This window comes from Candida margitis (assembly GCF_024628925.1).
Source record: "Candida margitis strain CBS 14175 chromosome Unknown scaffold32, whole genome shotgun sequence".
Lineage (NCBI taxonomy): Eukaryota > Fungi > Ascomycota > Pichiomycetes > Serinales > Debaryomycetaceae > Lodderomyces > Lodderomyces margitis.
Window position 1 is genome coordinate 1 of NW_026261830.1, and position 20,653 is coordinate 20,653.

The 20,653-nt window shown below is 36.9% G+C and overlaps 9 protein-coding genes across 9 annotated transcripts; 2 read left to right on the plus strand and 7 right to left on the minus strand. All coding sequences in view use genetic code 12, as the record gives it.

Moving 5' to 3' along the window:
• Positions 1-304, minus strand: CANMA_003423 (uncharacterized protein; the record flags this gene model as incomplete). The annotated part of the gene is made up of 1 exon (XM_051815598.1): positions 1-304. A coding segment is annotated over one exon (304 nt), but the record flags the coding sequence as incomplete, so codon positions are not given.
• Positions 305-2,221: 1,917 nt separating this feature from the next.
• CBR1 (Cbr1p) lies at positions 2,222-3,079 on the minus strand (the record flags this gene model as incomplete). The annotated part of the gene is made up of 1 exon (XM_051815599.1): positions 2,222-3,079. One exon carries the CDS (start codon positions 3,077-3,079, stop codon positions 2,222-2,224), a length of 858 nt encoding a protein of 285 aa, XP_051670884.1.
• Positions 3,080-3,723: 644 nt separating this feature from the next.
• Positions 3,724-4,116, minus strand: CANMA_003425 (tubulin-binding prefolding complex subunit; the record flags this gene model as incomplete). The annotated part of the gene is made up of 1 exon (XM_051815601.1): positions 3,724-4,116. One exon carries the CDS (start codon positions 4,114-4,116, stop codon positions 3,724-3,726), a length of 393 nt encoding a protein of 130 aa, XP_051670885.1.
• A 277-nt stretch (positions 4,117-4,393) lies between these two features.
• On the minus strand, positions 4,394-5,201 carry CANMA_003426 (60S ribosomal protein eL22; the record flags this gene model as incomplete). Its single annotated transcript, XM_051815602.1, has 2 exons — positions 4,394-4,744; positions 5,190-5,201. The coding sequence occupies 2 exons, from the start codon at positions 5,199-5,201 to the stop codon at positions 4,394-4,396; spliced, it is 363 nt and encodes a 120-aa protein (XP_051670886.1).
• Positions 5,202-5,637: 436 nt separating this feature from the next.
• Positions 5,638-7,617, minus strand: CANMA_003427 (pepsin-like aspartic protease; the record flags this gene model as incomplete). Its single annotated transcript, XM_051815603.1, has 3 exons — positions 5,638-6,866; positions 7,339-7,503; positions 7,581-7,617. The coding sequence occupies 3 exons, from the start codon at positions 7,615-7,617 to the stop codon at positions 5,638-5,640; spliced, it is 1,431 nt and encodes a 476-aa protein (XP_051670887.1).
• Positions 7,618-8,450: 833 nt separating this feature from the next.
• Positions 8,451-9,038, plus strand: CANMA_003428 (uncharacterized protein; the record flags this gene model as incomplete). Its single annotated transcript, XM_051815604.1, has 1 exon — positions 8,451-9,038. The coding sequence occupies one exon, from the start codon at positions 8,451-8,453 to the stop codon at positions 9,036-9,038; it is 588 nt and encodes a 195-aa protein (XP_051670888.1).
• A 325-nt stretch (positions 9,039-9,363) lies between these two features.
• CANMA_003429 (uncharacterized protein) lies at positions 9,364-10,830 on the minus strand (the record flags this gene model as incomplete). The annotated part of the gene is made up of 1 exon (XM_051815605.1): positions 9,364-10,830. One exon carries the CDS (start codon positions 10,828-10,830, stop codon positions 9,364-9,366), a length of 1,467 nt encoding a protein of 488 aa, XP_051670889.1.
• A 259-nt stretch (positions 10,831-11,089) lies between these two features.
• On the minus strand, positions 11,090-13,276 carry CANMA_003430 (uncharacterized protein; the record flags this gene model as incomplete). The annotated part of the gene is made up of 1 exon (XM_051815606.1): positions 11,090-13,276. The coding sequence occupies one exon, from the start codon at positions 13,274-13,276 to the stop codon at positions 11,090-11,092; it is 2,187 nt and encodes a 728-aa protein (XP_051670890.1).
• A 2,520-nt stretch (positions 13,277-15,796) lies between these two features.
• On the plus strand, positions 15,797-17,449 carry ALD6 (Ald6p; the record flags this gene model as incomplete). The annotated part of the gene is made up of 1 exon (XM_051815607.1): positions 15,797-17,449. One exon carries the CDS (start codon positions 15,797-15,799, stop codon positions 17,447-17,449), a length of 1,653 nt encoding a protein of 550 aa, XP_051670891.1.
• Positions 17,450-20,653: the final 3,204 nt, after the last annotated feature.

Here is a 20,653-nt window from a genome sequence, read left to right on the forward strand (position 1 = left end):
AAACATTATCAAGATCTTGGACTGGTAGATTCAGTTTGAAGTGGCTATTTTCCAATCTCGTTATTAGTGCTTGGAGGTCTACTGTTTTATCTGGGTCCAATTTAGCTTTTGCTTTACCATCCATCTTGCTGCGATGGCGTGACAACATATTATAGAAGAATAGTGAGCAATGCAAAATGAATGCTATAGCCAAGCATATCATGGCTCTCTGGCCAGCTGACCAGTGAGCTACTAATAAAGAAGCTTTAACAGTTTCAATACCTTCTTTAGCGAATCCCTGTGTTCTAAAGGTATCTTTTGCCATGTTTGCTATGTGTAAGTGTAGGTGTAAGTTTAGGTGTAATAATGATGGGAACAAGAGTGTTGCAAAAATTACAAATTTTAAGAAAACTTGATCTCAAGTAAAATTTACTAATTGTTACACGTAATTTCCTTTGCAAAACCCACCTTTTAGTGCATTTCCAAAACTTCAATACTATGTGTTTTATTTTCTCAGTTTTATACAAAAGAAATCCCACATTACCAAATCATAAGCTGTATAAACTTTCACCCTACGTAGCATCATGCTTTCTCTTATGCCTGTTGCAAAAGATTTAGTTTAATTATCTTGTTTAGATGAAAACAAACTTGGGCATCAAAAAACCTTTTCTTTTCTGACAGAGGTCTTTTGATTACTCTATATTGGCTTAATTGCACAATTTTATGTATGTAGGTCGTTGCCCATAATAGATGATATTATTATGTGCACACAGGAAACTTTGTTTTCTGTTGCTGCTTTAGTCGAAAGTAAGTCTTGCCCTTTTTGTTTTGCTGTTTTGGTGATAGGTTGACATAATGTACCGTGAGAGTAGACCTATTTCTGATACGATTCTAATTTCATGTTGCCTCTGAATGGGGCGAAATGGAAGGAGGTAAATTCGCACATGTCGTATAGTAAGGTTATTCACGCTAAATGTGGCGGGTTTGGCTTTACTAACGACATCGCCACAGAACTGTGACACGCGAAGTTAACCGCTGATGACTTGTGTCTATATAGACCTGTATTGCCGATGACCTGGAACGTCTCAGGAAATGCCGTTCTGTTTGTCATGTGATCAAAAACACAATACTCACCGAAAGTACTGTCGTAGCACTTGCTATTTTGTCCATGAACTCTGATCTTGTTTACAATAGAATATTTGATTGTTTTGAAATGGTTGGTAGTTCTGTCAAACAATTCAACAGTCTCAATAAATATTAGAAAGTAGCTTATGGCTTCATTTGCATCCAATTGCTCCAAATACTTTCCAAGCGTGTCCAAGTAACACCTAGAGGACCAAGTTTATAGAAAAGGTATTTATCATCTTGTATGTCGTAAACATAAATATAATAGTATAGCCTCTGTTTTGCAGTGAGGTATAGGTATAGCTTGGAGTGCAAAGGTGCACGTGCGATGGTCTCGTATTGGTTGATTTTGGCTGCGAAAAACAGGAAGACAAATTGAAAAACAATGACACGTAATCATATCAACCTATTTGGGGGAAAGAGAAACCAGGAGTTAGCTGAAATAGAATGGCTATTTTCACATGTTGCTTGGGTGATGCACACTTTCTGCGGTGACTTTGATTTGATTTGTGCGCGGCTCTCATTCCGCTTCTAGGATGATTATACCAGTTGATTTCTCTACACACTTGAAAATTGATGATTATGAAATAGTGAACATTAGTTTTAGTTGACGGAAGCGACACCCACTGCTATATGCAATTGGATTGTACGTATACTAAACTGATCCTAGTCGCTGTCGCCTCTACTTCCACCTCCATCTCCACTTCCGCCCACTCTATACATCAACACGAACCAGATAAAATCTCTTGACTATTTATAGTAAGAAAATCAGGACTCTTTGTCCATTGTGAAACTCATCAGGAAAGACCAGTCACACAGTCACGCTTGTTCAACTAATAGCTAGGCCTTAGGCCTTATTCTATATATTTATTCCCTAAACAGGAAAATACACGTGCGGCTTATATTCTGAGTATACGATCAAAAAGAAAGTCAATTATGTCGCACTAGTTTGAAAATTAGAAGTCGTTTCGGTATGAATCAAAAATAAAAACACTGTATACGACGAATCACTCGGTAGCTTATTATTGGAAATCCTCTTTGTATATATACCACACTCTCTATACAAAACTATACAACTAACTCGAGATCTAATCTAGAATAAGTTTATTTATAGCCTTTAAAACACAAACACCTGATCTCCCAATTTGGATACTGGCTTTGGCTTTTCGTATCCTAATGAGACAGCAGCCTTTCTCATAGCACTAATCATCGGTGGAGGTCCACACAACAACAAGGTCGTTTCATCAGAAGCCTTTGGCAAGTGTTTGTCAATCAACTCTGGGGTAACAAAACCAGTAGAGTGATCCCAATCAGCTGGGGCTTCGTTCAAAACGTAGTGAATCTTTAATCTATCTGGGTGTTTAGCAGCATACTCTTCCAATTCTTTTCTCAACAAAATATCATTTTCAGTGACATTGGCGTAGATTAAGGAAATCTTGATGTTGTCTTCAGGGTTATTCAAAATGGCAGTAATGATTTGGTACATTGGTGCAATACCAGTACCACCAGCAATCATACCAAATGACTTTTTCATATTTGGAGTATGGGTAAAGAACCCCTTTGGTCCTCTGATTTCAACATAATCACCAACCTTCTTTGATGCAACGTGTTTGGAAATATTACCATTCTCGTATGTCTTAATCAACAAATCGAAATGACCCTTTTGGTCACTAGTGGAAATTGGAGTGTACGATCTAACAATTTCTTTCCCATCAATAATAGCACCAATGGAAATGTGTTGTCCAATTGGCAAATTCAACGTATCAGTAGGTCTTGGTAATCCAAATCTATAAATGGCTGAGTTGTGTGAAACCTTTTTGATGTCAATCAAGGGGAATTTCTGGAATTGGTCAGGAATCAATGCTGGTTTATTCTTTCTCGATAATTGAAGGAAATAATACCCAACAAATGAGACAATGATTGTGGCAACAGTGGCGAATATAAGGAAAGGATTTGGTTCTGATGATTCTGCCATGGTTTTAGTTAGATCTATATGTCTGTACTAGTGTGGTGGTGGGGGGCTGTAACCTGTGAAAGGAAAAGTGTCTGGGAATATGAGAAGATATCACAATTTATAGAAAAGAAAAAAAAACAACACGTTATGGAAATTCTGTTGGCGAGTTTTTCTTTTTCTCTCTAAACAAGCATATGAATTTTTTATATGTATATATATGGAGCACCTCCTGTTAATAACAAATATAATAACTAATCGAGCAATATGAGTGGGAAAAATGATTAGACTTATTCTTGATTAGCAGAGTAAATGGCGGGTTTCAACCAATCTTATATACTAGATCTTGAGATCTTTGAAACATTTTCTTTTGTTAGAGGGTCTTTTGACCAAATTTAGTAATCATATGCATAAGCGTGAAGGGAAAGACTACGAAAACAATAGAGTTTAAATTAAAAACGCTCCTTCCCCACTTAGTGAACCATACTAGCAATGTGTCTTTCTGTATTTCTGTTATAAACGCTACATATTTTTACTATCTGGGGGAGGGAAGTTGGTTCTAGAATATTCTGATTTCCATTATCGGCTCAGATATTATCATTCCTGTTAGCGGCAAAAAATTGTTTTGGTCACACTCGGAATCAACAATTCAGCCAGGTCAATTGGGTTTACCTTTCTAAATTGATATTATTTCCAAACTTACCATACAAATGCTTCTTTAACTCGCCCAACTGCTCATCAAAACTTTCAATCAATTCTTCAACATGCTCAATTTTCTCCGATAATACCTTATCATCAGCTTCAATCCTAGTCAATGCTTTATTAGTCTTCATAAACACAAACGCATCACCGATTTTATATTGTATTGGCTCGTCTTCGTCTAGTAACTCCAATTCGGTTGATAAATCATCGAGATACTCTTTTTCAACCTTCAACATGTCTAATATCGCCTGTTGTTGATCCTTTTTAGATATTATGGTGGAGAATTTATTGATCTTTTGTTGATCTTCCCAGCTAACTTCCGTAGCCGTGTTTCTTTGTCCTTCAGGTAGTAATTCCATTGTTGAGGTGTGAAAGCAAGCCGATATGTGTGATGGCTTTCTGACTGATTTTTCGACTAACTTTCTCAATGTCGCTAAAAGAAGGTAGCGCACAATGTACTAAACTTAGCAGTTACGACTATACGTTAACGAGATTCAAGATGCCTTACAATCACTTGTTTGTTCCGAAAGCGAATATTAATATTTATACAAACCTATGTAAACCTCACCCTAAAAAGAACAAAAGAAAAGAAAAAGAAGAAAAGTGTAGACTGTCAGAATAAAATTCCAATCAAATTTATTCTTCATCTTCTTCCTCATCATCTTCAGCAACAGAGTAGAATTGCAATCTGTATTGGTTTTGTTTAACAGCAACAAATCTGATCCAGTCTCTAATTTGGTTCTTCTTCAAGTATCTCTTGGTCAAGTACTTCAAGTACTTACCCGAGAACTTGGTGTTTGAAACAACAACAACCTTGGTTCCTTCTGAAGTGACGGAGATTTCATCACCCAAGTTTCCAACAATGTTGTCAACTTTGATGTGTTCAACCAAGTACTTGACGTAACCTTCTTGGTCGAAAACACCGTTTTCAACTGGAGCTGAAGTGTCAACGACGAATTTCTTAGCAGCCTTGGATTTCTTAGTGGTCTAGAAAAAAGTTAGAAAGGTTAGCCTACCGCACGATATAAGTTTTAGAATGAAGTATGCGTTGCAAAACAAGCATGAACAATCATTTCAAACAAAAAAACTTGACAGCAAAGCTTCCCTCCCACAAAACGGGTGGAGGTCATAATTTCAAAGAAAGCAAAAAGAAAACACGATAAAGGCATCGAAATGTAATCTTTACACTAACAAGTAATAGGTTTGATATTAATATTCGTTGTGCCATTTCGAAAAAAAAATCTTCTTCCTATTTTCCTTTTTGGTAAGAATTTCTCAAAGCATTTACGCTCCAAATGGTAGATATGCCCGGTTTTAGTATGGGAGTTCAACTTTGAACTGATCTCATTTAGAATGAATTAAATTGAATGCATTGCATTGTATTGAATTGTTATAAATGCGCACACTGGAGTTAGTGTGAATGTATACATACAATTGGAGCCATTTTTTATATTAGTTGGTGATGGATGGGGAAGAACAAGAAAGGAGGTTTTCTGTTTTTGAAAAATTATCTCTCTTCTTTCAAAGGCATTTTGGGGTTTCGTGCGAAGAGAGAAAAAAAGTTTTGATAAAAAGTTAAAATGTACGAGGTTTATAGCCCTAATAAAATATCGGTAGTGCATATACTATATGAACCAAACCATCTTGTTGTCTTTCCTTGACCAGTTGAAGTTGGTACTTTTTTGCTTATACGCCTTTACTTTCTTAAGGGGTATGCTCTCCACTGAGCTGCTTCATCTTAATATTTTCTTTTTATGTTGTTTTAAATCAAGGTAGAACTTTTGATAAATTTGGTTGCAAAATAATGTAAATGATTGCCCTACATCCACTCTTGCAGCTTCAATTATAGTAGTCTACATCTATTACATTTCTATTGTCTATTAGTATAAAATAAACACGTATATAGATAAAGGTATCAAGCTCATACAATATGCATATAGCATTGTGCGTGTGCTATTTATACTTGCTTCTGACCTGCTAGAAAACCTGCTTCCATCAGCAGTACTTGATGAACTTGCAGTTGTACTTGATTTGGAAACTGGCGCTATGGACAATTCATTTTCGTCCAAGTTAAATACAACATAGAAATGTTTCAAAATATCGGAACCAAATATTGTACCTCCAATTAGTGATTCATCCATAACACCAAGATAGCAATTACCCTTGGTTCTTTCGTTGTTGATGATCAAGTCCGATACTGAAACGCTCAAGTTCGTGTTGTCGATTTTAAAATTGAACTCCACTTTATTGTCCAATTGGCATGGCACTTGATAGGCCATTTCATCTTCGTCATACGTCCCATTTATCGATTCGCCAATTTCTTTTATCCAGTCCAGCGGTAATGTGGAAAATGTCGATCCCGTATCAAAAATTACATATTCTTTACCTGATTGAATATATTTCTGATTCTTGTTTTGACTAAGTGATACATCTTTAATGTGTATTCCACTATTTTGCATCAGCGTACTTGTCAAATCGCCATCATATTTGGCACTATCCACCCCTCCAAACAATATATTACCTTTTTCATCATTTAAATAAATTGAATATTGGGCTGTGTCGATATACCCTTGTTTCTTTAACAACGAAATGAAATTGTCATACTCGTTATTGTGCTTTATTCCCAAAATTCCTACATCGATACTAGAAGCATTAGCCACACCTAGCTTCAACCCTTCAATAGTTACATTTCCGACTTGAACATCATCACTACCGTATTCACCAATAGCTGCTGACCCGTCAGCAAATGCAATAGTGAACTCGTCATTTATAAATTCGTATGTTGTTGATTTCTCGTTATTGAAAGTTCCATTGGCTTTGCATGAGTACTCTTCATTCAAGTCGTTGAAAATATCTGGTATATCAGGGGCATTTTCTGCATGTAATTGCTCGACAGTTTGGCAGTTGACATTGTTGGACATTACCCATAACTCAGAAGATCCGGTATCTATCGACACAACAACATCGTCCTTGAGTGAACCTATGGCCAAATTCGTCAAGTAAACATTTCTTTGTAAAGTTATAGCTGTATTCACTGCATCTCGTTTGCTATGTCTGGTTTCAACACGTTGTGGTGATATATCAAAGTCTAGACTTATTGCCGACTCCACTATATTCGGTAGTAGTAGTAGTAGTAGTAGTAACGCTAGTAGGAGCGGCACGCTTGTTATAGACATGGTCACTGGTCTTTTCGGTAAAGGAATGGATTCGTCGATGGTGGTGATTTCTTTTCTCCTTTCTTTTTTGGTCTTCTTTCTTTTTGTCATTACATTTCCCAATTCGTCGATATTATCGGAACAATGTATATCGCAGGGGGAGGCACATGCATTAAAACCTTTGTGTAATTATTGAAAACTGCAACACAATAGCGAGTCTAGAATTGCCCAGGCTGTGCGTATGATGAGAGACCGCGTTGTTGCAAATCACAAAACTATTACTACAAATCAACAAACTATTTTGAAATTGTAAAGAAACCTGATGCGTTGTCGGTAATGGCTGTTGTATTCCCTTACGGGTGGGATATACTTTTCAACCGTAAGCTTGTTATTTGTAGCTCATCATGTTTGGGAAGCTGTTGCCACGTGTTTCTTTGGTAATTCTAGCCCCAGCATAAGTTAATACCCCTATTTCTATCCAATCTTGTATTATAAGTGCATGGCTTATTGATGGATTTCTATTGTTGAATTTGACAAAGGAAGTGTAAACAATTCGTTTCTGTGACCAAATTTGGGTAGTGTACTTTGTATCTAGCCGACATGTGGGCCGTGTCGAACTTCGAGGGAGAGAACAGCTACGGGGCACCAGTAGATCCATGACCGTTGACCAAATTTTTCGATTGGTTTAAAGGTGAATCTGAACATAAGACTTGGGTGATTGATTGCTGATTAGAGTGAGTAGTACCAAATATATACTAATATGTTACTTGAGTGAATGGGGAGATTATCTCAAAGAAAAGCTCTGGAATAGCTTACATTTCAGACATTAATTGTGCTGTGAGCTGTGAACCGTTCTGAGACTCGAAGAGGTCATGAGCAAGGAGGGTGCCACATGTTATTTCTAATTTTGCATCATCTCCACGCGAGATGCAGGTGACGAGAAGTTGTGTAATTTGTGCGTTGTGATCTTTGCCTTCTACATAGAACATTGTTGTTTCAAATAAGTTGTCAATGTGAAGGTTAAAGTGCCGTGAATGAAGGTCCCTTTTATAGAGACTTGAATCCTTTCAGAACAGTAACACTCTGCTTTGGAACTCATAAGCTGTTGACTAGAGGTTGTCAACCTACGCGGACCACGACCGATGAGTTGATCATCACTTATTAGGGGCCACGTGACTTCAAACCATTCGTAAAGGGTGGAGGATGTAGTAAATACTCTAGTGTTCATGAAAGTACAAATGTGTGAGAGCTATAGAAAGCGTTTCTTTAAGCAAAATGGACTGGTAAACATTTCTGCAAGTAGTACTTTCATGGAAAGTTATATTATCTCTTCAAAATGGAACAGAAGTATAGTGCATTATAGTATGGTAACACGATACACCAGTTGCCCTTACACTTGCCACTTTAATAATTCTACACTAATTGGCGTGTAAAGAATTTTGGCTGCATATCAAATAATTAACAAATTTATAGACACATGCTTGCACTTCTTCCTCATTATCATCATTGCACAGGCACTGTTTCATTCTTCAATAATAATGTACTGGACTCTTCTACTCGCAGTAACTGGCGTCGCAGCAGCCGCTCACATAATTCAACCCCACTCCGAAAAATTTCTTCTTGCTGCTTACGATGAAGATTACGGCTACAACTTACACCATGAGACTCAATACCTCAATGCACCAATCCAAAGGATCGACCATCATTTGACCAAACTCTTCATTCCACAATGTTTTGACAACAACAGCTCATCCACTTCAATTTCGTCCAAGTACATTGAAGGCAGGATTTTGATCAATGGTAGTTATAAAGTCGAGAACTTGGAAAGTGAAGGATTACAATTTATTCGAGTTGACAAGAGAACAAATAGGTTGAAAGCTTGTCCCAAAGGTGATTTATCTACGGGGTTCAGTTTATTTAGAGATGAATTGTTGTATAATAAAGTTGGAAAGTGGTCATTGTGTTTTGATGATGAATGTAATTGTTCGTATATTTATCATGGATCAATTAAAGATAATGTCAAGTATTGCGATACCAATGATCAGGAAATCACAGTGAAGGCTCTTGGAAAATACGATGCTTCTGGTGCCATACCGGATTATCCATTTAGTTTGATCGAAGACTGATGGGGGAAGCAGTTTTCCTTTTATTATTTTATATTCTTTTGGGTTTGCAATTTTTTCTTTAGCGGTAAAGTAGTTCCCCTTTTTATAGTTTATTATCTTATTCACTCCACGTCTTTATGCATCATCACGTAAGCTATCAGAAGTGTTGCAAAACGTCGCTCTAAAATTAGGTAGCGCGCCATTTAAGGGGAAAGAGAAACTACGCTTTCGCCATTGATACAAGACCATCGATTAAAAAAAAGGACCTAAAATAAACAAAACCAAAATACCTGAAACGGGGTAACTTCACCCCATACCTCTCTTTCCACCACCCCTTGTCCTCCCTTCAATTACCATAGTAATAATTTCTCACCTGTTCCAACCGCATAGAATTCAACAATTCATCATTACTATAATTATTCTTTGACTGTTCCATCAATTCAAACTTACGCCAAAACTCATCAAACTGAACCAGATCTTGTTTGATTGATTCTATTGACTCTTGATTATAGTTTTGATTCACTTTACATTTCAAAATCAGTTTTGGAGGGTCAAGAAATTGACAACAACTAGGCTTGCCATTGGTGGTTGTTGAGGGAGTGTAATAGTTCAGTTTAAAATCAAATATGTTAAATGGTAATGATGCTGAACGTAAATGCAAAAAAGATTTCTTCCGTTTAGGCAGTGAGGATGAGGATGTTGGTTTGCCTCTATTACATTTATGATGATGACGGTGGTGGTAGTGGTAGTGTTGTGTTGAATTTGAAGCGGGATGATAATTATTTGGCGTTATTGGCGTTGGAGTTGAAGTTAATGTTGATGGAATAGTCAGAAAATGACCATCACCAGTCTCATTGGCATCTGCATCTGCTTGTTTGTGAAATTTGATCTTGCTTGGCAATGGCAAATTTGATAATGACGAAGTCGATCCAATACGGGTAGATAATTCATCATCATCCATCATACCAAGCTCTCCATTCTTGAATAAAAGTAAATCAAAACTTGAACCATTCAACCGCTTAAGCATATTGGTTGAATTTCTCTTAAACATACCCTTAAACTTGTCCAACAACGTCAACTCATTCATACTCTCAATAATAGAATTCAACTCCAAGCTTTGACCCATAATGTCGTTTTCGTCATCGTCCCCGGTAGTGGATTGCCCACTTAGTTGAATATCACCTTGCAGTGGCAACAGCAGCAAATCTTGCGATTTAAAATTACCAGAAGCTTCAGCTTCAAGTCGCACTCTTTCACCAAATTTGCCATCGTCCATAGGTGGCAAGTCATCCAAGCTCCAATTATTATCAAATTCAAAGTTGAAATTAATCATTGATAAGGGAGGCGACAAGGACTCGCGTGGAGAATTATATAGCTTCCTCTTCTGCTCATACACTTCCAAGACGACTTTCCCATTAGCATGGGAATTTTCACGCATAGCTGCCCAATCACCACGAGTATCATTTGCCACTGCTAATCCATGATCTAATTTCTTTGTCCCCTTGTAATGGTGGTGGCTTTGGCTGAGGTGGCTATTATCAGAAGTAGATATAGAACTAGTATTGCTTCGATTAAACGGTGTTGATGTTGAATGCAATGAGTGACCAGAGTGCAACAGTGATGAAGCTGAAGCTGAAGTCGAAGCTGATGCTGATGGCGATTCTGACTGTATATCAAATAAATTCTTGATAGTTAAAATGGGCAGATGTTTGGGTTGTTTTTGGTACCCACGTGATCCTGGTGGATGATGATGTTGCTGTTGCTGTGATGGTGATGGTGTTTGTTGTTGTTGTTGTTGTTGCATATCTTGCATGGCTATTGGGTCTTGTAAGCTCCAAAATTTATGAACTGGTGGAATTTAATACTAATGTAAACGAATAAAGGACATGTAAAGTGTATGTATAAAAATTGTTGCGAAAAAAATAAAATCAAGGCAAAAAGGTAAAAAAAACATGGAGAATTTATATTGGTATGCTGAGCCATAATGGGTTCAAGGGAAAAAAAGAGAAAAACGATTCTAGATCAAATAAAGTCATTGTGCTTCTAAAGTCTTTTGTTTATTATTCCCTATTCTATTCAACTTCTATCTTGTCCAACTTTTCAAATGCTAATTGGTTGTATTTTTCTCTATGTCCATTAACTTTTTCATACTCAAATAATGACTCTCTAACCGGTGGCTTCAACTGAACACCTTGCTCAATTAAATTTATATACTCTTGGTCTTCATGAGCACGTGGATTATCCAAAATTTTGCCCTGAGGCAAGTCATTGACATTCCTGTGCATGGTACTATCGACTTTGAATAGGTGGCGAATTTCTCGTTGATGGTATTGAGCCAATGATTGAGATTGGAAATAGTCGATTAAAACTTGATGATTATCGGTCAAGATTTGATAAACTTCTTCATCGGATAAGTTTTGGATTAATCTCTTTAATTTCAGCTTGTTTATACGGCCATTGGACTTCATGTAATCATTGGGGTCAAATGCTTTGATTAGCGATGGTTCATGAATCCAACTCTGTAGCTTGTTAACAAAATACCAATCTTTAAATTCCACCCTAGTTAAGGAACGATCAGGATACTCAAATTTCAATCGTTGGATTATTGAGTTGGGAATGTAGCAAGGAACACCATTCAACATGGTCAATTTCAATGGTGAAAGGTGGCGTAGATTGTAGAAATGAACGCGTCGGTCATTAAACACAGAAAGATCCTTTTCCAAAACTGGGCCCTCATCCATATCGTCATTGACATTTTGATAGTAGTTTGAAGATGGGGTAGCTCCACTTGTACTCAACCCAGTGATGTCAATGTAAATACCAGTATCAATGTCAATAAACCTTGCATCTATGTGGTTACCACGCTTTGAAATGTGTCTATTGTGAACAAATGTCCCAACTTCGATTAAAAATTTACCTGTACCTTCGTGCAAATCCTCAACCACCAACGTTTGATTGTAAAGTTCACCCAACTTGAGCAAATGTTCAATTGGCATTTGGATATCCAAGTCATTATCAAAGGGGAAAGTACCTCCGTTCCAATACCAGCTTAGTAAGGGCCCATGAGCAATCCAACTAACAATGCCGTGTTTTTCACTAAATTTGAACCAGTTGCGCAGTAATCGTTCCATAATGATTGAAGTCCGATCAACGTTATCTCCTAGTTTCCCATTGAAAAATCTCCAATCATAATGCCAACCAGAGTCTGAATTGGCAAAGTTCATGTGCAAAGTGGCTTCTTTAAAATACCTCGTTTCTGGATTCTTTGATGGGTTTGATTTGACTGTAGCTACCATTGAGTTAAAATATGATTGCTGCAATGTATCAAGCGGTTTTTGAGCTGAGTTGAGTTGCTTTAATTTTTCAGCAAGAATTTGGCGATTGTAAGTAAAGTGCTTTTCTTCTAGTTCAATAATTGGTTGTGGGCTGTACTCGTATGTTTTATTTGGAGCAACTTGTTCAAATAGTTCGACAATATTGAATTTGGTTCTAGATGTACTAGGACGACCCTTATAGACATCAAACACTAGGTCCTCACCATAGTCATTTAAAAAGATGACTTTGTAAGGTAGTGGCTGATAAGTCAATATGTATGTCTTGCCTTGCAAATTTCTCACATACTCGGTAGTAGACACCGGTGTATGGCGAAACTGTACGAACCCGGGCAATTCCGATCGATCTTGAAATCCCAACACCTTTACTTCGTCATCAGTGAGGGTCTCAGTGTCTATGCAACCAATGTTTTTTGTGTCTGCTTTGGCTCTTGATCTTCCTCCTGAAGGGACAAAGTTCATTTCATGGATCAAACTACGACACTTGAGCCTTTGTTCGACTGGTTTATTTAATTGATGATTTAAGTATGACAAGTCTACCCAATCTGACCACTGAAATGGAATGGCTTTAGGCATTGTATCTTGGGCAATAATGTGGTCCAATAGAGAGCCAAAAGTGAGTATGTCATCTTGATAAAGCAAGTTTGAGTCGCGAATGGTACTCAATTCTTGGGTCGTCTTTTCCAACGTGGTTGTGTGTTTTGGCGGCTCGATGTTGGTTAGTAGGTATTCCAACTTTTTAGCATAGTCTATATCAGTATTGGCTAGTTGCGGTAGCAGATCGGAGCCCTCTATAGATATATGTATTTGTTGAGTGTCAATGTTCTTGTTGGCTGATCGTGATAGCAAAAAGGTTAGTATATATACTAGATTAATGGCAAATATGAGAATGAGCGGCTTTCTAAACTTTCGTTTGTTTCGTAGCATCCTTTGTGTTGTAGAAGGGGACTTAATTTTGGAGGGGTTTGTCAAAAGGTGGATCGCGTTGTGTTAATGCTGAAGTGGAGACCTAATGTGCTTTTCTTCTAATGACAGTTTTGGATGTGATATCCTTCACACTATAAGATTCGCTCTCTCTTTTGTACTAGAAGGGGAAGAAACCAGCTAATGTGATAAGAAAAAGATTTGTATAACCAGTTTGCTTTAAATTGTTGATGTTTTAAAGATCTTGTGTGTCCAAGAAAAAAATAAAAAAATAAAAAAATAAAAAATAGAAAAATAAAAATATAAAAAAATAAAAATTTTATTGTCTTGTGACAGCAGACAAAGGGGTTCTTTAGTTTTTAGTTCTTTTTATCTGAATTACACACAGGGTTATTAATTAGTTCCACAGTAAACAGCTATGACATGACCAAACAAAAGTAACACCATATCATAAAAACATGTAACTGCAATAACTAATCTGTCTTTTCTTTTCCTTCCAGTACGATAATCTCTCTATCCAATAAAACTTTTTGTTTGCTGCGCCATGAAATGAAATTAGGGATTGTATATAATAATAATGTATGTATCAATACTTAGGTACACAATGTCACAAAACAAACAAACAAACAAACAAACAAGGGAGAGAAAATATTTATTGACACTGGTATTTACATTGACATTGGTTAATTTTTGACATCACACGACAGAATCAATATACATTGTGCTGCTACACATACTGTATATCAGTAAATGTAAGGCAGGGTACTCTCTCATGAGTATCTATGGCCTAAATTTTGAACAAAAATTGATGGAATATCGTCTCATTTCAACAAAGCCCCGTTTAGCATGAGAAAAAGCCCACCATTGAATTCCATCGAATCGAAAATTAGTAGGCATTCTATACTTGGTGAGCATGGCAAGGCTTAAAGAGTAGTGATGAGAAGAAGTTACGGAGTTTGGTTCATGTGTTATACATTGAAAAGAGCACACTTTGTTTCCCCTGCCATGGCTTACAATTGCAATATTCTCTCATAAACAACTTTTGCATAATGGGAAGACATATAAACACTACACGAGCTTCTCCTTATACCAGTTTCTTCTTATTCTTCATGTAACCATCTTCAATCAACACAGATGAGCTGAGGGTGTTAACAATCGCAAAACTAGTCAATTCCATCTTAGTCTCATGGGACGAAGTCTGAAAGATAGATGACAGTTATGGATGATTAGAAGTAATCAGTTCCATATCCATATACAGAGGTATCAAAAGTGGGAGGCTTTATCTTATCTGAAAGGCACCATAAATTGAATATTTCACCATGTTTTACCTCTGCGCAGACCTATTGGACAAATAAGAATTGGTAAAGAATTAAGAGAATAGACATAAAATTATTGTTTCTGAAGTAGTGGTTTAAACATAGAGATACGTGGTTGGCCTTTAGAAACAGTACCAGAAACTAAGTCATTATACTAGTGTCTGTGTGCTGGTTAAAGTGGCGGTTGCAAAATATCCAAAAATATTTTCCAGAGTGGGGCGGATAAAGACGGAAAATGTCGGCCAATCGACACTTCTGGATGAATGGCGGATAAAGTGCGCCTAAAAAGAAAATAGTACGAAACTGTTGCAAAAAAGAAGAACCATTAGAAAAGGTTGTTGTAAGCAAGCCTTGCAACAAAGTATGCCCGTTATCTACAAGTAATGTATCCCTTGCTACTTTGCTACTTTTTTCTGCGTGTTGATGGCATATTTAGTGCCTTGATGTTGTTAGCGGAATTGATCTGGCGCGTTCAATTCACAGTGTACATCGACACAAAAATATGAAAATAAATTATATTTATCCGTACCGCGGCAGAGAGCCGAAGTACGTGTAAGGTTCTCCATCCTGCCTAATGGCAGGACACTCGAGGAAAGCTTATCATGGCTATTCCCAGTAAGATGTTGAAATGACAGCAGTATGAGATGTTTTATCGAGTACCTACTCCAAGCACATTACATAGGTTCAGGATTTACTCCATTTTCGATTGAGTTTCTGCACTTCCATTGGTCCTGAGATGGTGTTGATCTATTACGTCAAACGAAATTTTTATTATCCAAGAGTATTCTCACGCTCTCGTTACAACATACAATTAACTAAACTGGTAGTCACTGTATTAGAGTTTTCTTATTTACACCAATCATGAGCTGATCTTTGATATTATTTTACTTCTGTCAATGTAACGACACATCTACTCGAATGGCTCTCGTATCCCCGCAAAAAATTGTCCTTTCTCTTTTTCTTTGTCTTTCTTTTTATTTTCTTTTTTTTTTTTTTTTTAATTTTTCAGTTGTTACATGCAGGAGTAACCACTAACGGCGGATATCGATATCCTAAATGTAATATAACAATATAAAAAGTATATAAAACCAATTTATAAAACTCATTTTTCCAATCAAATCGAAAAGTTTCAAAACATATTTCATTCACTGAATCTTTCTTCTCTTTTTTTATTGGTGAACTATTCATAATATCTATTCCATCAACAATGTTGTCCAGAGTGTTAAGAACCAGAGGTTCACTTCAAGTGGCCAAAAAATCATTAAACTTACAAATGATTAGATCTAAATCGGTCATTCCTTTATCATCAACCGTTTCATCGTACCCAACTGATCACACCGAAAAGGGGGCTGAACCATACTTGACACCTAGTTTCCTCAACAATGAATTTATCAAGTCTGAATCTACTGAATGGTTTGATATTCATGATCCAGCCACCAACAATGTTGTTTCTAGAGTGCCACAATCTACTGAAAGTGAATTGGATGAAGCTATTGCTGCTGCACATGCTGCTTTCCCTGGATGGAGAGATACCAGTATTATCAAGAGACAAGGTATCGCTTTTAAATTTGCTGCTTTGTTGAGAGAAAATATGGATCGTTTGGCAGGTATGATTGTTTTGGAACAAGGTAAGACTTTTGGTGATGCTCAAGGTGATGTGCTTAGAGGTTTGCAAGTTGCTGAACAAGCTTGTAATATCACCAATGACTTGAAGGGTGAGACTTTGGAAGTTAGTACTGATATGGAGACCAAGATGATTAGAGAGCCATTGGGTGTTATTGGTTCAATTTGTCCATTTAACTTCCCTGCCATGGTTCCATTGTGGTCATTGCCATTGGTTTTGGTTACTGGTAACACTGCTGTTATCAAGCCATCAGAAAGAGTTCCTGGTGCCGCCATGGTTATTTGTGAATTGGCCGCTAAAGCTGGTGTTCCTCCAGGAGTCATCAACATTGTTCATGGTAAACACGCCACTGTTAACAAGTTGATTGAAGATCCAAGAATCAAGGCATTGACATTTGTTGGTGGTGACAAGGCTGGTAAATACATTTACGAAAAGGGTTCAGCTTTGGGTAAGAGAGTTCAAGCCAACTTGGGTGCCAAGAACCATTTGGTTGTTTTACCAGATGCTCCAAAACAACAATTTATCAATGCATTGAACGGTGCTGCTTTTGGTGCCGCTGGACAAAGATGTATGGCTATTAGTGTATTGGTTACTGTTGGAAAGACGAAAGAATGGATTCAAGATATTGTCAAGGATGCTAGCAAGTTGGTTACTGGTTCTGGTTTTGATCAATCATCCGATTTGGGTCCATTGGTTAACCCAGAATCTTTAAAGAGAGCAGAAGAAATTATCGAAGATTCGATTGCCAATGGTGCTAAATTGGAGTTGGATGGTAGAGGATACAGACCAAAGGATGCTAAATTTGCCAATGGTAATTTCTTGGCTCCAACTATTTTGACCAATACCAAGCCAGGTATCAGAGCTTATGATGAAGAGATTTTTGCCCCAGTTCTTTCCGTTGTCAATGTTGACACTATTGATGAAGCTATCGAATTGATTAACGCCAACAAGTATGGTAATGGTGTTTCCATTTTCACTTCAAATGGTGGATCAGCCCAATACTTCACCAAGAGAATCGATGTGGGACAAGTCGGTGTCAATATCCCAATTCCAGTACCTTTGCCAATGTTTTCATTTACTGGTTCAAGAGGTTCGTTCTTGGGTGACTTGAACTTTTACGGTAAGGCTGGTGTTACATTCTTGACCAAACCAAAGACCATCACTGCTGCTTGGAAGGTTAACACTATCGATGAGGAGATTTTGAAACCATCCACTTCTATGCCTGTTCAACAATAAGTGAGCTAAGTAGGAGTAATTGAGATGTGTGTATAGGTTATAAGAAGAAAAATATAAAGTCACAATTATAGAGAAAGTTTGATAAAGATGTAGGGAGCACATAAAGGCGAGGATAAGGCTCAGTGAACCATAATGGATTCCAGGTCATTGCAAATTGAATCAGATGGTGGAATTCTTCCTATTGTTGAACAAAGATGGATTATTTTCAAATTTTTTTGTCCTGATTAGGCAAATCGTCAACGTCTGTTATTTCCCGGGGTAATAATAATAAAACTAATACTTACACAAATTGTCGCGCAAGTAACAAAAAATGAAAAATACCGCTACAACGGAAGAAGCAGAAGAAGAAGAAGGTGACTTAAGGGGTGTAAATGTGCAATGGTTATGCTTTGCTTTGCATATATGGTTTACTTCCACAAGGAATAAAAGATTCGTAGAACCGCTTTTTTGTAATTGTCCTGTTTTAGATGTGAAGCAGGAGAGGGACGGCACAGCAAACTAACAGCCTGCTACTAAAGCAATGGCAACAGTGATAGAACAACAAAGAAGAAGAGGCCGTTTTATTTCTTCTGCTTGCTTTTCAGTGTAGCGGGAAAATATAAAGAATAATAGAATGGTTCTTATTTTTATTTTTACGTCTGATTCCAGCAGTGTCTTTTTCTGTGCTCTTTTTTTATTTTCAGACACAGAATGAATCATCCGACAGTAATATGAGTTTAGTACCGAGGAACTAAGAACCGATCCGCTGAATTTTTTACTTCTTAAACAAACGCATTTACCGCTAGAAGAATTGAATGAAACAGAAGGACGGTATCAATTCAAATTTTTTGCTATAATATACATATCCCTCGCTTGCTAAATTTTACCAATAAATAGGCTGTATTGTAATGGATGCTCACTACTAGTACGGTTGATACGAAATCGTGCATGTGTTTTTTAATTCTGGAATTCCGTAGACTGGCTTAGTCTTTTGTTTATTTACTTAATGAAGTCCCCTTTTTTTTTCTGTCTTTCTATTTGATTTTGTCTAAAAGCCATAGGGAGGTTCATTTGTCAAGTCTTATTGTCTTTTGCTTAGATAGAGATTATTTTGGCGCCAAATAATAGTCTATTATTTAGTATTGTTATTATTTTCTATTCTTTCGGAATAGAATTTCGGTTATTGAGAAGTCACAAAGCCATTACACAAAATTCAAAACTAAATAGTAGAAATGATTCTTTTTTCTCACCCGAAATTTTCCTTGTCAGGTAGTACGCGCAAAAAACAATAGGAATAGAACCAGCAGATAAAAGCATGTACAAATATGCAACAGTAGCAGCAGAGGAAAGGGGGCATAGGATAGACTAGTTGAAAATGACTGCATATTCTCAATTGTAAAAACTCCCCTATCTTAGTTGATCTAAACCAATCTGCATGAACTGCAGACCTTTACTGCATCAAGTTCGTTTTTTTCGCTTGCTTTGACGAAACAAAACAAACTGTAAAAACAAGGTTCAGGTCTAAACCGACTAATACGAAGGAGAAAACATACGAGGTTTCCTCTTTTGGTTGAATTTTAGTAATGTGGGGAGAGAGGGGGTCCAATTTTCAACACGCTTGTTTGATTCATCGTATGTTGAGTATTGTTTGTTAAGGTACAAGGTTGTAATTTTGTGTGTTTGATGGGATTTTGTTGGCTTCATCTGGAGTATTGCCTTTGTTTTTTTTCTCAGTGTTTTTGTTCCTTATCCCTGGATGCTTAATCTTGATGGATATATCGGAAAGAAAACTAACCCCAATGCCAGAATCTGAGATTAGCTAGAGACGCACAAAAGGTTGGACTTTTGTTGATGCGTTGATGAGTTGTTGTGGGTGGGAGTGCTTTTCTCTTTATTGTTCTATTTTGGCGGTTTTGTGATTTCCTAAGTTCCAGCGTTATGTGGCCTCTTATTGTGTTTCTAGATTCATTTCCTTATGATTGCTCAAGTTTCAAATTGCTAAGTTCATCGACATCGGTGTGGTTATACACTAACTCTGCTACTTTGCACTTTGTAAAACTAATAGTGAACAGCAAGCAGACCTCTCTTGGGGGTCTACATAACCTCCTTACTATCAATATAAGCAGAGAAGGATGTGGTAATCCGCTCCCCTAAGTTTAGCTTTATTCTACGGAGTTTTTTAGTCTCATGCAGAATGGGTTGTTTTGCTCTCAATTCTACTTTTAGTTTATGCATAATGTACTAATAGCGTCAGTCTTTATTGTTTTTTACATTTGGACAATTTTTCATTTGCTCAAATTAAATCGTATAGTAATGTATGGATGCATGGATGCAAATAATCGCAAAAAGCCGGAACTGATTCATTTAGGAACACAATTTTTGATGCCACAAACAAAAGTTCCTTAGAACGGGAACATCATCGAAAAAGATTTTGGTGGGTAGTCATGATTAGAAAAGGAAACCAGACACAGAAGGGCCGACATTATATGGAGAAAGCAGCAGACACGATAACGGTTGAAAGGCTTTATTGAAGAACTTTTGCTTGATGGAAGCAAAGGGATGAGGTGTAGAAAATAAAAGGGGGCACTTAATTTTACAAACTGCTGTGGGTTATGCATACTGTCCAGTATACGATAACCAGGGCCATTAAACGCACGAAAGAGAGTGACAGAGTGTATGGATCTTCGGAGGTTTATACCCGTGAGATCATCCCCCAACATTTTTTTGTGTTACTGAGGAAAGGAACTGTAAAACCGTTTTTCTTTTCATTTTTTTCTTACTTCCTAACAGAGTTGTACCACGGAGGAGCTATTTCATCGTAAGTTCCTCTGATAACGATGATCGTGTTCGTATGTGGTACATGTGCCCTCTTGTAATCATTTGTTAGCGTGGGTAAAGGTTTAATAGTTTGTGTATTGGATGTATGTGTCTAATCGCCATCAGACAGACATAAACAATAAATAATAAACAATAAACAACAGAAATAGAAATAAAAATAAAAATAAAAATTAAATTAATTAATTAATTAATTAAACTAAGAATAAATAAATAAATTAAAATAGACAGACAATTTTTTTTTTCTTCTCTGTCGTCCTCACTCACTCTGTTGTTATAAAACAGTTGAAATATCTCATCATCATATCATTACAACAACAACCACCAAAAACGAGCAGTAACTATTCCAACCCTTTATTAACTATTCATTTCACACTACACACACTCCAT